We start from the raw sequence: 14,367 nt of genomic DNA, 5'->3' as shown, positions 1-14,367 counted from the left end.
GAATACATACATCATCGACTTTTCTTGTGATGTCCCTTGGCTGAGTCCCTGTCCTTGGTCTTGTGTTTTTTGTCTCCACCACCTTCTCCTCTGTCCTTTTTCTTGTGTTTCTTCGTCTTCTTCTCATCCACACCATCTTCCTCTTGATGCTCGTCCTCGCCGTTAGTCTCCTCCGCCTTTCTCTTCTTCTTGAGGCTCTTTACGCTGACCGTCGTGCTCTTACCGGGGTCGAGCCCCGCTTCTCGTACCTGCCGCTCTGCTTCGGCCCATGCCGTGTCGTCGTCGTCGTCGTTTTCGCCGGTGCGGATCTCATATCTATTTCAGAGAGAGGCTTTGCATTAGTTCAGACTTGTTTTTCCTTTCTTTCATTATCAATTTGTGGTGGTAATGGTGTTGGTGATGCTGTACCGTTGCCGTCCCAGATGCCCACGTCACGGTACGGAATTTTCGTGTTGTATTCCTTTTTCATATCGTAGGGTTCAAAAGGTGAAAGCAAGAAAGGAACTAAGGATGGATGTATGGAGGGATGGAAAAACGGATGTTACTTACTTATCTAAAGGCAGCGCATCGATCAAGGCGCGCTGCTTCTCTTTCAGCACCGGATCGACGACCGCGTCGTCATCGTCGTCATTGTCTTTGTCTTGACCTAGAAGACCAGATTGAGGAACGGGGATCTGTACGCGTGAAGTCGCCCTTGGAACAAAACTAGCACCGGCACCAGCAGTGGTGGTTGTCGTTGTTGTAACTTCTGACCCGGCGTTGATGGCGTCGCTTTTCTTCTCGGGCAATTCGGCCTCGACGGCACCAGACACGACAGACTTGAACGCCGTGCTGACCTTGCGCACAATCTTGATAAACATGGCCAAGAGCTGGTTACTAGGCAGGTTCAGCTCTCGCTCGACGTCGCTGAGGTCCTTGCGCTGCAGGCCGATGGCGAGGAGGATGCTCTGCTGCACCCCCGATAGACTGACGTTGCATGGTGCAAGTTTCAGCCGGCCGGTGAAGAAGAGCATGGCGATAGACGGCATCAGGTCCAGAATGACGTGGTAGTCCAAGAGGTTGTTGGCGTAGGATTCAAGACGCGCAAGGTCAAATGGAGAGAATAAAGCGTCGAGCTCTGACCTTGTCATGGGTGAAATGGCAGGGGCTGAGGAGTGTGTGGTTGTCGTCGTCGTCGTCGCTCGCGTTGCAGACTCGGAGATGCTGAGGGATTGGATGGACGAGAACGTGCGGAATTGGTAGGATAGGAGGGTAAGGAAGCGTTTGTGGAAGTCTTGCGCGTATGCGCTGAGCCATGACGAGTCTGTGCTGGTCCCCGTAGTGGAGAGGGGCTTCAGCATCACGCATGAGTGCTCGCCTGTTATGTCGTTGGGTGTTTGGCGTAGGTAGACGGGTGCGAAGGAGGCGCGTTTCCAGAATTTGTGGAGTGGCTGGGTCAGCCCGAACGACACACCTAGGTAGTCGAGATGGTTGGGCCGCCGTTCAGACAGTTTGCTGAAAAGAGGTGGCATTTGGTGGATGTCGCGGACTCGGATGTTGTCGTCGAGGAGAGTGGACGATTCGAGGTCTGCGTCGGTGAGGCGCGGCATATGCTCAGCCGACTCGATCGATTCGTTCTCAGAGAGGGATGTGAATTTGCCTTCGTAGAAGTCTGTGAGGAGCTGAAGGGCGCGTGAACCATAGCCCATGTTGAGGTACTCTGGGTTGGTGGCAATGCGGACGACACGTGACCCTGACAAACCTGCGAACTCGGAGTCCTGGAATTGCTGGCTCACAAGCCAGGGAATAAGATCACCTCCAGCACGTTGGCCGCGGGACAGAGAGTTCAGAACGGCGTTCTTGCTGATGCGGCCTTCCAGCGCGACTTGGATGACGCAGAGTGGTTCGGGAAGTCTGTTTGCGTCTTCGGCGATGGGCGGGATGAGGACAAATAGTTGATGTGCGGGAGCGTCGGACATCAGTTGAAGGTCGTTGGGAGAGTTTTTGTAGTGGCTGGCGACGTAGAGTGCCATCATTTGCTGGAGGAATTTCTCGGACACGGGGTGGAAGGAGAAGAGGGTGTCTCGATTAACGTGGACGAGCTCGCAGGTCGAGGGGTGAGGTGTGCCTTGAGTATTCATCTTGGATTTGGGAAGCGTTGCATCGAGACAGAGTAGCCGATTCAGCCATTTCTCTACAGCATCCCCTGGGGCGTATCGAATAGGTTCAGAAAGGGTGATCTCTCGCAATGAGCGGCCACCACCATAGACCTTTGAACCGTCCTTGGCGGTCTTTCCCGTAGACTTGTCGGCGACTTCAAGATCGTCCCCATTGCTCACAACGCCTCTGGATTGCTCGCGTAGTTGCTGGACGAGCTTGAGCGATAAGGACCGACCCGTGCCTTCGTAACCGTTGATTGTAGAGGCCATGAAGACAAGATACGGTCCCATCAATTTTCTGACGAGGGGAAGAGGAATAGCAGCCGCCTCGTCAATCACAACCAATTCAGCTTGACCCAGAACGTGTGCATCTTGAGGTTGAATATATTGGATCGTTTGCCTGTGCTGGCGGTGAACATTGATCCGTACGATGGCCTTGTTGTAGTCCGGATTTGTTGACTGTAAGATAGTGTAGTCGACATGGTCCATATACTCAAGAGCGTCGAATCCCTTGATCACAAATTCGAAAAGTGTCTTCAAGTTTTCAGGACTGGGAGAGGTGATGAAGATATTGCTGTAACCGTGGGCTATTGCTGCGGCTACAGCGACGCCAAGCGCGGCCGATTTACCTCTTCCCCGAGCAGCTGTCAGGGCCACCGTGCTTCGGAGTGTCTTCTCTGAAATGGCATCGACGAAAGTGAGAAGTGCTTTGGCCTGGTCAACTGTCTTTGCCAAAGAAATGAGAGGTCCAACAGGCTTGCTGTCAGCCAAGCTATCCTTGATCTCTTTCAATTCTCTCTTGTTAGGTAGCATGCTGTCCTCTGCCGAGACTGGTGGGGGAAGCGCTTGAACATTCTTTCCGCCTGATATGGGCAACACATTCATCTCATCGTCTATCACCAGACATGACTCGCACGACCCTAGTGACAGAATGAAGCGTTCGTTGAATCTTGCCACCACGTCATCGTGTGCCTCAGTCCGGTATCTGGAGTGGACATCCATCGACATCGTGTACAGCTGTTTCAGACTCTTCATTCCTTTCAAAAGCAGCAACACTAACCCTCCGCCTTCAACGGTTTCAATGGTTCGAGCTAGTAGGTTGGGGGTGATCGCCTCGAAGTCTTGCAATATGCACATGCCATATGTGTTACCGAGAATCTTTTCTGTCTCCTTGTAATAAACATAACGAATGTTGTGGAGCGTGACGAAGAGTTCGAAGGGGTCCTCGGTGTTCGCATCTCGAATTCCTCGCTTGACCTCTTTCTTGATCTTCGCTTCTCGTTTCTTTCGATGACTTGTGAACCCAAGCAGATCTTTCTTGTAGGCCCATAGCACCGACTTGTTCTGTTTCACATCGACCGAGGACATAATGTAGTGCAGATGTACAATGACATCTTTTGCTCGGTCGCCGACAACGACCACGAAACTCCGCTTCTTTTCTTGGATGCCATTGCGAATGAGTGCTGGGATGCGCGAATCAATGGCTTTTCGAGGCATTTTCGCAATGTCCCGGCCGCCCTCCGCCTCAGATATCAGCTGGTCATGGAGAGGATTGTGTATTCCAAGTGGAAGGGCTTTTTGGGACAAAATTGCCTGCGGCGAGAATCTTTCTCCAAAAAAATGTTTCGGCGAACCTGCCTTGATGAACGAGAGCGTGGAGAAGCTGAGGACGTTAGTGCAGCCTCGTGAGACTCGCCCAGCTCAGCCTTGCGACGGCTGTTCCTGGTTGGCTTGCGCATCTTGCGCCCATAGCGGGATTAAACACAAAATACCATTCTGTGCGGCGTCTGATAGATCGAAAGTCGTACCGCGCTCTCACGTTGGATCGGACGGTTTTGCGATACGTTCTATGTGAGACCACTATCGTAATGCCGCCACATAGAGGGAAAAGGACTTTGCGACAATCGAGTTTGGTGTGCGCTCCTTACCCCAGCTACGACTAGGAGATCATCTGCCGCAAACAGCCTGGCATCAGGCAATGGCGACTTTTGATAATGTGTGCTTGTGGTAGGTGCTGTGGAAGCATGGATTGACAGGAACAAGTTGCTGACTTTTCCTATTTCTAGTATTTCACTTCTTGCAGCAGGGTGGCTTGCACATCTCTTCCCAATCTCCACCGCACATGGTAAGGCTCATGCGTGGTCTACGACTGCTTCTCCATGGACCACCTGGCTCTGACATCGTGTAGATCGGCCAGTTCACCTCATCGTCCTTGGTCTCTTCGCATGTTCCTTCGCCTTAGTGAGCGCAACCAAGGCCCTCCCGCACCTATTTCAGCCACAAGAGCCACAGAAGGCCGATTATGAAGCAGTCCCACTGGAAGATCTAGGCCATGCTCTTGAAAGATTAGAACCCACAAAGAGCAACACCAGACAAGATGGCAAGGTTCGAATCTCAGTGTTGGGTGCAGCGGTAGTCGCGCTGTCATTGCGCATTGAGCTATATCGCCGAATAGCGAAAGCGACAGAATGCACTATCGACAATGTGGAGGTTTTCCTACCCTTTCTTCTAGCTGGCTATGATGCGGCTAGATCACAGCGACCACTGGTACTAGATGAAGAGGATCACCCCGAGAGCAGCATCTATGATGGCATAGCTATGGCCCTCCGCCGCTTTGTCCTCAGGCCTCGCACTCGGTATTTGTTCCCGATGTTTCTGGTGTCGTATGGGGCCTTCCTTGCACAAGGGCTGTGGAGCTCTTCGAATTCGACCTATATTTGTCCGATTGTGACTAGCGAGCATAGGGTTGTTCCAGCGATGCAAATCGTTGCTCTATTACTCGACCTCTGCCTTGCGATCCTGGCCTACGAAAGTTCTCCCAAGAGCAATGGTCGTGGCCTTCCAGGACGGAGATATGCAGTGCTTTGGAGCTCTACCCTGATTGCGACAGCCGTAATCTGGTCGATCGTGGCTGCGATCGTGTATGTATTCAAGCCAGAATACAGAAACTGGCTTCTCCTGCTTCGCCCGCCCGTTGAGTTTGGTACATTTCTGACTATGTTCGGGCATATCTTGCTCTTCTGTCTTTTCTGCATCACGACTTTGCATTGTGTAAGTCATCCACACCTAACGTCATTCGTTCTGCTCACTCACGTTGACAGATCATGATTTATGGCGCCTTGGACATGTCGCTCTATTTGACGGCTCTAATGACAATGATACCAGGATTCGAGTTTATTTGGACTCATCAAAATCCCTTTCCTCCAGCCCCGCTGTCTGCAAGTACCCTTTCCTTTTTCCTCGTCTTTGGGGGTTGGTTGGCGTATCGACGCGGCCAGCAATTTGTGGGCGAAAGGACGCCACTTTCTGCCTTTCGACAGACGTTAATGTTCCTCCTTTTATGCATCTTGGTCTTCCCAGCTTTGTGGAAGAGTAGCTATGTGCACTATCATCCGATAGATATGCTGATCTACGACGCTAAAATCCACCACGATGACTACTTGCAATCTGTGGGAAGCACCTCTTCACTTGCTGATACCGTCGCTCGGTACAAGCAGAGGTACAACCGCAACCCTCCACCTGGATTTGACGTATGGTTTGAATATGCCAAGAACAAGTCTGTTCTCATCGTGGATGACTTTGACCAGATCTACGAAGATCTGTTGCCATTTCGCACCATCCCAGCAGCCTCGCTGCGGAAACAAACCTGGGAGATGGTTTCCAACCCCTGGAACGAGATATCTGGCATCACAATCCGCAATGGTAACGCGGCTGTCCAAGACAACGTTATACCCACGCATCGATGGATGCTTGAAGGTGTTGCTATCCTCATCAATAGCTTTGCTCGCTACCTGCCTGATATGGATCTCGCCTTCAACATCAACGACGAGTCGAGAGTTGCCGTGCCGTACAATGATATCACTCGCCTCAGAGACAAGGCTCGGGCTGAAGACAAAAGCGGCGGAGAAGGCTTCTCTCGCGATCGTACATCTGGCTGGTTGCCGATCCCGGAAAATGTACTCACCGACACCATTTTTGAAGACATGTCCTTCCGTAATACCTTCCGCGCGTTCGGTTCCGTGGGGTGTCCTCCGTCATCCTCTGCTCGAAAGTATCAACACATCTATTCCCAAGCTCATGTCTGTGGACCTTGTGTCGCCAAGCATTCGCTGGGACAGTTCGTCAGCAACTGGTCAGACGCAGCTGATATATGCCACCAACCCGACATGGCGTATTTGCATGGCTTCTACCTTTCTCCGGCCGCGTTCAAGGCAAGCCATCAACTCATGCCAGTATTTTCGCAGTCAAAGCCCCGCGGGTACAACGACATTCTATATCCCAGCGCCTGGAATTACATGGACAAGGTGCGTTACGAACCTTCCGACTCAAAAGGTGTTCCAGAAGAGGAGGGCTATATCCCGGGAAATCCAGATCCGCCATTTGACCAAAAGGAGAATGTTCTGTTTTGGCGAGGCGCCACCTCTGAAGGCGTGTCGAGTGGTGACCACTCTTGGCGAGGTATGACGAGACAGAGGCTTGTGCATATGGCCAACAACCTCACAATGTCCTCGCATGACCGATTTGCCGTCCTATTGCCCAACCCGACCAATTATGAAAAGTACAAATACCAGCTTCTTGACGGACCTGCGGCAAAAGAGCTGGGATTGAAGACCGATATTGCCATCGTCGATCGTATTGCGCGTTGCGGTGGAGTTGGACTACACGACTGTACTGATCAGGAGGCCGAGTTTGGGCTGGTCGGCCCAAGTGATTTTCAGGCGCACTGGCGGTATAAGTTCCTTTTCGACCTGGACGGCGCCGGGTTCTCTGGGCGATTCCTACCTTTTCTGCAATCCAGAAGTCTGCCATTCAAGACGGCGCTGTTCAGAGAGTGGTATGACAGTCGGTTGACAGCATGGTTACATTTTGTGCCCCAGGATATCAGACTACACGGGGTTTGGAGCACGTTGGCATACTTTGCAGGCGTCAATGGGACCATGTTTGGTCAGCGAATTAGGTGGAAAGGCCACGATAAAGAGGCGGAGTTGATCGCAGAAGAGGGCAGGAAATGGGCATCAAAGGTGCTCAGAAAGGAAGATATGGAGGTCTATTTCTTCAGACTCTTGCTTGAATGGGGACGCTTGACTGATGACAAGAGGGATGAACTTGGGTTTGTGCTTGAGTGAGTGACTTTGTCGACTCATTTACATGGGATGACCTGCTTGTGTAACATGGTCCTGAGACGTCATGTAGATAATCGAGAAGCACGTATTCTCCGCTTATCTGGAACATCCCATAACTATCGTTCTGCATACCTTGGGAATATCGTGTGGCTACAAAACAAGCTGACCTTTAGCTATGTACAGTAGGGGGCCGAGGCTATAACGTCCACATGTAGATTAGAGGGCCTTAAGGTGCGCTAGCCCGTACTAGGTCAGTTAGCGGGTGCTCTCTGGGAGGAGAATCCGAGGCTAAGGGGATCACTAATATCATAGTACTTGTACTCCAAAGTTACAGTACTCACTAAAACCATCCGTACGTATCTGCGGAGGAAGCCGGTCAATGTGACGGCGCTTGGCGGAGATTCTTCGTGCTTCGCTCTCCTCGTCGTTCTCCTCGTTCCCTCCCTCATGCTCCGCATCCTCGGCATCTTTTGGTCTTGGACGATTTTTCCTCCGGAATTCCAGCCTTCGCCATCCTCGATCATGTGTCAGCGCTGAACAACACTGTTGCCTCCAGCCCTTCCATCATACTTCTTACTACAAGCCACAGCTGTCTCTGTCTCCGCGCAGAGTGTTGCGAGAGACACGTCCTTCGCCCGTCGTCTCCGTACGCCCGTTTATGATCTTGAGCGACTATTGCCTCATCCACCAGTCCCCGTTCAAGAGAATGTCAAGATAGCATGACGACACCCTCTCCGCCCAAACCTTGGGAGCGCGCTGGCGCAGCAGGTACATGCTATTGCCTGGTCTTGTTGCATGGGACGACGCTAATGTATGTATAGCTGGCGCTGGGACAACAACACCAACCACTTCGACCGCCATGACTACTCCCTCCTCTGCCGATGCTTCCTCGGGGATGCCAGCTCTTCCCGACCGACCTTCCACTCTCAACAACGTAGTGAACCAGACCGCGTCTAATTACACGAACCAGAATCGGTTCGCTACCGGAATGGGTGCCAACCCATATTCTTCCCCATACTCGTCGTACTCGTCGCCATACAATCGGTTCGGTGGAGGCATGTATGGCGGGGGGATGTACGGTGGCGGCTATGGTGGTTACGGGGGCGGCATGTATGGCAGTGGCATGTACGGAGGAGGTTATGGAAATTACCCCGGCATGCCTGGCGATCCCAACAATCAGAGCTTGACCCAGACATGGAACCAAAGTACGGCCGCAACGTTTCAGATAATGGAGAGCATCGTGGGTGCGTTTGGCGGATTTGCGCAGATGCTCGAGAGTGCATATATGACGACGCATTCTTCATTCTTTGGTAAGTCGAGGAGCTAAAACCCGATCTCGCCGGCAGGGACTGACAATACCAAAGCTATGGTGTCGATGGCGGAGCAATTAGGTAACCTCCGCCAAACACTCGGATCGGTGCTAGGAATATTCACATTACTTCGCTGGATGCGCACACTCATTGCCAAAATCACCGGCCGACCACCTCCAGCCGATGCTACAGCTCTTACTCCTGCCAACTTTTCATCATTCCTCTCCGGCGGACACGCGCCGGCTACGTTACCCGATGGCAGCCCCGCGCCTCCTCGGCCATCCAAAAAACCATTCATCATGTTCGCGATCGCCGTCTTTGGCCTGCCTTACCTGATGGGTAAACTCATCCGCGCAATGGCCCGCTCTCAAGAAGAAGAGCAAAGGCGGCAACAGGAGCAAATGTCGCTGACGTACACCAACCCCAACGGCGAACAGGTGCCCGTCGATCCCCGAAAACTCGACTTCTGCCGCGTTCTCTACGACTACATTCCTGCACCCAACTCTGGCGGCATGGACCTCGAAGTGAAGAAGGGCGACTTGGTCGCCGTTTTGTCAAAGACTGATCCCATGGGTAACGCGTCGGAGTGGTGGCGCTGCAGAGCCCGTGACGGGAAGATGGGATACCTGCCCAGTCCTTATCTCGAGCCGATTCAGAGACCTGTTCAGCGACCGGCGCAGGCACAAATCACCGACGGCGCCGCCACAGCTTCAGCGCCAGGGAGCAGGAGCGCGACGATGAAAGGAAGTGGTCCTCTCGCGGCTACCAAGTTACTCGAGCAAGGCGACCGGGCGAAGAGCCTCAGTTCGATCATTTCGCCCGCAGGCGCCTTCAACGGTAATGCGCAAGCGCCCGTGGCCGTCGGTGCCAAGGGTCCAGAGATGAAGAGCAAGCCAGGCGATATTTCCGCCGAGAGTTTCCAGAAGAGCGCTTTTTATTCGTGAGGCGGCGAAGCCAGCTATGCCATGTTTTTGCGCCCGTGTTTATTTTTGGGGCCTATATCGATGGATACAGTCTTTGACAAAGACAACAAATCTGTTCGTACTGCTATTCCCGCCACTACTACTACTACTACTACTACTACTACTACTACTACTACTACTACTACTACTACTACCACCACTTTTTGTGAACGATCCATGTCTGAACTGTTCAATTTTTTTACGAGTCTCACGACTTTTGTGAATACCTGTTGTAGGTGCAGGGATCAGGATGGCAATGGAGCGACATGTTGCTTCACTCGGGGTTTCGGTGTGGAACCCGGCCTCTTTCTTGGATGTACATGGGTTGGATGGATACTTGCCTTTCTATTAGCCTGCGACCTGTGCTTTAATACTTCTGATAACTCCCTGATACTACTGGTCCTACTGCTACCGATTGTTCCTACTGCCCTGTCGCCACTGCTGTTACTACTGATGTTGCTGATGCTCGTGATCCTATCACTGCCCCGTCACTCGCTACCTCTGTCTTTACCGACGAATACAACGACGGGATAGTTTGATTCCGAACGCGTATCCCCCTTAAGATCCGCATACCAACGTATTGCCATCCACGGAGCAATCATCTTTAGGCGCTACAGTTGAAAACAAAAGGGTACGGCGGTGTATTGGTTCATAAAAGTCAATTCCAAAATCTTAGTATGAACTTGGTATGAACTTTGAGTGTAAATGTGAAATTGCTACCGCCCTCAACTTGATTGGACGTGAAGCAGGAGCAACCTGCCCACGGTGCCAAAAGGAAAGCTATTTCGATCGTGTGCCACTGACTACTCAAAAGCCATTGGTGGGCGCCAAATTCCAACTCGGATCGACGGTTTCGTGATAACATAAAAAAAGAAGCAAGCCAAGGAAACGCCCTAATAAGATTCGTCTCTATTCCGACCCCAAAGTTCCTTCTATATTCGTATGTCGCCTTGACGTGGCAGAACGTTGAATGATGGCAAACCCTGTCTCCCGCGGGCGGGTCTACAAACTTCCCCTTCTGGGAAATGAGACACCCTCGACGGCGGCGTGGTCCGTGAACCAGGTCACCTTCTCGCCTCCGGCTTCGTTGACGAGACCGCAGGGAAGACTGCGACCTTCGTCGTCGGCTTCGAGGATTTTCTTGAGGATCTCCTTCTTCCCACCACCCGTGGCAACGAAGGCAATCTTGTGCGCGTGCGTCACGACCGGCAGTGTCAGGGTGATTCTTCGCGGAGGAGGCTTGGGGCTGTCCTCGATCGGGGCGACCCACGCATCCGACTCGCGCAGGAGTTGGTGGCCGGGGAATAAACTGCACGTGTGGCCGTCGGGGCCACAACCCAGCAGGATCAAGTCGAAGATGGGTGTCTTGACCGAGTCCTTGCTCGCGAAACTCGACATGAGCGCCTCTTGGTACTGGTCGGCGAGTTCCTGCGTGTCGTCGAGATATTCGACGTTGATGGTGTGAACAGTCGGGGTGCCTTGTTCGCTGGGGATTTTGTCGAGGAGGTCCTTCTTCAAGAGCCCGTAGTTGCTGTCTTCGCTGTCGAGAGGGACGGCGCGCTCGTCGGCGAAGAAGACCTCCCATTTCGAAAACTGCGGAGACGACTCCGGGTCTTCATTTGAATCGGCGACGAGGAGAGCTTTGGCGAGAGTCGCGGCGAGAGAACCGCCCGATACGGCGATCTTGAAGGCGTCGTGTCGTTGGAAGGCGGCTTTTTGACAGGTCAGGATGTAGCTGCGCAGGTGGGCGGCGAGGTTGTCGACCGTAGGGTAACTGTAGAGATTTGGTTGTCTGGCCATTTTGTGCGCAGATGGGTGGAACGTGATGTAATATAATGTACTGTTTCCTGCTCCTTATCTGACCGAATGCTGTAACCTTGTGCAAGTCGCTCAATTGAGGGAGGAATGGGCGTTTTCCGGCTCCGGTGTGGTGCAGTCTTGATGTGAGGGCAGGATTTCTTCTCCTGCTACCATGAAACGGAATGGTGAAGCGCTTGGATCGCAGCAGAGAAGGACGGATGATGATGAGGTTGCTCGCTTCCGATACGGGACAATTCTCGTATCTTGGAATTGGCGGGGCGATGCGCTATCGCCGAGCAGCCGATAGATGACGCGGGTTCAGGTACCGGAATTAGGTAATGCGAGTGATTGCGGCGGCGATAGAGTGGTAAGGAGCGTGGGTGCTTTTGGAGAAGGAGGGAACCGGTCGTTATGAAGTGCAGAGAGAAGGAGTGAGAGTTCGAGAACCTGGAAGAACAAGTGAAGCTGAAACGCACCAAAAATGCTGGCCCTCTAAACTCCATATTATTAGTTTCTAGTGCTGTGACTTTTTGGTTGACAAGGCACGTGGAAACGGAAAGGTTCAGCATAATACGAGTACGAGTTCCCTCGTATCTACTGCCTAGAGGAGAAAAGAGACTGCGTTTGACGTCATTCAAGCCGTGTCTGACGGTGCCCAATAGAGGCGTTAGCGAGACTTCCGGAGCAAGATGCGCTGTCAGACACCTGTTGCGCGCGTGGTTCCTGTCAGGAATTCTTTACCGCAAGCTGTACCTTCTCGTATGTACCCGAGGGTGTGGAATACCTGACCTTATAGTCCTGCTTATCCGACAACGAGTGCCCAAAGAACTCTACTGTAGCTCATGGTCGGCTTTGGCACTCTACAGTGAAATGCCCAAATGTTACATGTTACAGACCTCCTAGTACGAGTACCCCAGCCTCAATAGGGACACTGTACCAATAGCAGCATGCTAAACGTCTGTGCTTATAGCAGCTCTCACGAGTTAGTCAGCGGCACAATCGTCTCGTTTCCCATTTCCAGAGTTGAAGCATTCATGTTGCCATGGTGTGTCCGCTGACTTCCGTGTGCTTCTGTGTACGCGGGACGTGTTCGCCGTTTGTATCCTGCGACCCACATTCACCGTCGACCGAGTCCCCAAGTGGAGGAGAGGGAATTTGTTGCTATCCTTCCCTCCCAGAGGCATCCAGTACTGTTGTGAGCAGCAACGGTCAATAGGCAAGTCGTTGCTTCGATGTTACTGTACTCCCTTGGGACATCTGTTCCTATTCATTGGTCTGGGGAAACAGCGTAGAATGCCTGATACAGTCGAGACGTTGTGCACCATGGTCACTCACGCATTCCGTCGTCAATGATTCCACGCTGTCGGCCAGCATGATGTTTGGAATGTGTTAAGAGGAGACCATAGGAGGCGCAAACACGATACCAGTAATATCACATGCATCCGTATCTTCTGAAGGCATCAGTTCCTAAAGTCGATGGCTGCCGTCAATAGCTGACTCATCTGCGTGATGAGTGTTCCGTGTCAGCAAGAACAAGTGATGGTCCCTACGAGTCCACGGCCCATCGTACTCGTACAGTTCTGAAGTGTGGAATCTCTTTTGCGTCAGCCAGGGAAAAGAGCGTGAGAAGAGATGCAGGTCGGAGCGCGGGGCCGTGGGAGCGCGGAAAGATTGAGGACCGTAGGGAGTCGCCTCCAAAGTAAGTTGCCTTCAGCAGGTCAGAATACTCCCACTCGAACAGTACGCTGGGGAATTCGTCCCGGGCGAGTCGGCGTACGAGTTCGAGCGCAGTGCAGCAGGATCACCGATCCGACGCCTACTCCATGACAGCGTGAATCGACGATGGGAATCGTGGCTGTTTGAGCCAAAACCTGGTCATAGCGGCCAAACTGTGGCGCACACCAATGGGGAGAAAAGGATCGCAATGCCGATAATACTGCCAGAGGAGCAGAGGTGAACGATCTAACGATCTCCCGCAGCGATCTTTGGGATCTGCAATACGAGTGTTGAACTAGTCAGTATTACTCGTCGCTGACCGTTGGTGGTTGGTGGAATGTTCCAGGACCCGAGGGCAAGCAACGAGTTACTCGTAGTCGTAGTCGTAGGAAGAGCCCAGAGTCCAGAGGCTGCTACAGTAGCAGTCTACTAGAGGACGCGAAGGCTTTTGCGGGTACTGGGAATTCGCGGAGACCTACAGTGTCCAGTTCCCTGTTCCATGGACCATGGACCATGCACAACGGCCAACAAGTGGGTGCAAAACATGGCATATTTTTTATTTACTGGTATTGATGACACTCTCCACGCCCGCGTGCCATATGGTGTGACGATCGGAATCGTAGCCCGCCATCGATGACGGCCCTACACCATGCGATTCTTGTCATCGAAGATGCCTTTTCTCTCTCCATCTGGCGATTCGCATGCTGGCCATTCATCATGCTCAATTGCCTGCCTCGGCACCAACTCGACAGTCGAAAACTCCCTGTTTTTGCGCGCACTAATTGCAGCTCTTCTTTCGCTGGCCGATTCATCTTCCGACTTGCTCGCAACAGCACATCCGTTCATATCGCCCTCCTTGTCTTTCAATTTTCTCTACATTCCACGAGCCCCAGTAGGAAGTATTCCTACAGTACATTCATCAACTTTGCCTGTACGCGTAATATGACAGCTCGGTTCATCGCTCCGTGAGCAGCGACCTGCAATCTTCCCGCCTTCCACCACCCTCTTCACCTCTTTAAAGACAACTTCAAGTATCGGGTCTCTCTTCTGCCTACCACGAGCTCTCCCATCACGGCCGCTTGCTCATCATATCAAAATGACTTCCCCGTCATCAATATTACAGTTACAGTCCCAGGCTGCCACTGGCGCCAGACCCATCCCTTTGAAGAATCCTCGTTCAAAACCAAACAGGAGCGACGACAGCATAAGCACTGTTTCCTCCAACAGTTCTGCCTCGGCATCTCCCAAGCCATCCCTTGATATTGTCCGCTGTTCACGATGCCAACGCTCCCTGAGCATCGACACCTCACTTCCTGCA

The 14,367-nt window shown here is 52.4% G+C and overlaps 4 protein-coding genes across 4 annotated transcripts; 2 read left to right on the top strand and 2 right to left on the bottom strand.

Annotated features, from left to right (window-relative positions):
* Window positions 1-11: 11 nt before the first annotated feature.
* On the bottom strand, window positions 12-3,635 carry PV08_01855 (uncharacterized protein; the record flags this gene model as incomplete). The annotated part of the gene is made up of 2 exons (XM_016376215.1): window positions 12-315; window positions 550-3,635. The coding sequence occupies 2 exons, from the start codon at window positions 3,633-3,635 to the stop codon at window positions 12-14; spliced, it is 3,390 nt and encodes a 1,129-aa protein (XP_016241491.1).
* Window positions 3,636-4,116: 481 nt separating this feature from the next.
* PV08_01854 (uncharacterized protein) lies at window positions 4,117-7,264 on the top strand (the record flags this gene model as incomplete). The annotated part of the gene is made up of 4 exons (XM_016376214.1): window positions 4,117-4,145; window positions 4,205-4,263; window positions 4,327-5,189; window positions 5,240-7,264. 4 exons carry the CDS (start codon window positions 4,117-4,119, stop codon window positions 7,262-7,264), a joined length of 2,976 nt encoding a protein of 991 aa, XP_016241490.1.
* A 716-nt stretch (window positions 7,265-7,980) lies between these two features.
* On the top strand, window positions 7,981-9,515 carry PV08_01853 (uncharacterized protein; the record flags this gene model as incomplete). The annotated part of the gene is made up of 3 exons (XM_016376213.1): window positions 7,981-8,029; window positions 8,083-8,571; window positions 8,626-9,515. The coding sequence occupies 3 exons, from the start codon at window positions 7,981-7,983 to the stop codon at window positions 9,513-9,515; spliced, it is 1,428 nt and encodes a 475-aa protein (XP_016241489.1).
* Window positions 9,516-10,535: 1,020 nt separating this feature from the next.
* Window positions 10,536-11,333, bottom strand: PV08_01852 (6-phosphogluconolactonase; the record flags this gene model as incomplete). The annotated part of the gene is made up of 1 exon (XM_016376212.1): window positions 10,536-11,333. One exon carries the CDS (start codon window positions 11,331-11,333, stop codon window positions 10,536-10,538), a length of 798 nt encoding a protein of 265 aa, XP_016241488.1.
* Window positions 11,334-14,367: the final 3,034 nt, after the last annotated feature.

Source organism: Exophiala spinifera, assembly GCF_000836115.1.
Source record: "Exophiala spinifera strain CBS 89968 unplaced genomic scaffold supercont1.1, whole genome shotgun sequence".
NCBI lineage: Eukaryota > Fungi > Ascomycota > Eurotiomycetes > Chaetothyriales > Herpotrichiellaceae > Exophiala > Exophiala spinifera.
This window is presented reverse-complemented; position numbering and strand designations above follow the sequence as displayed.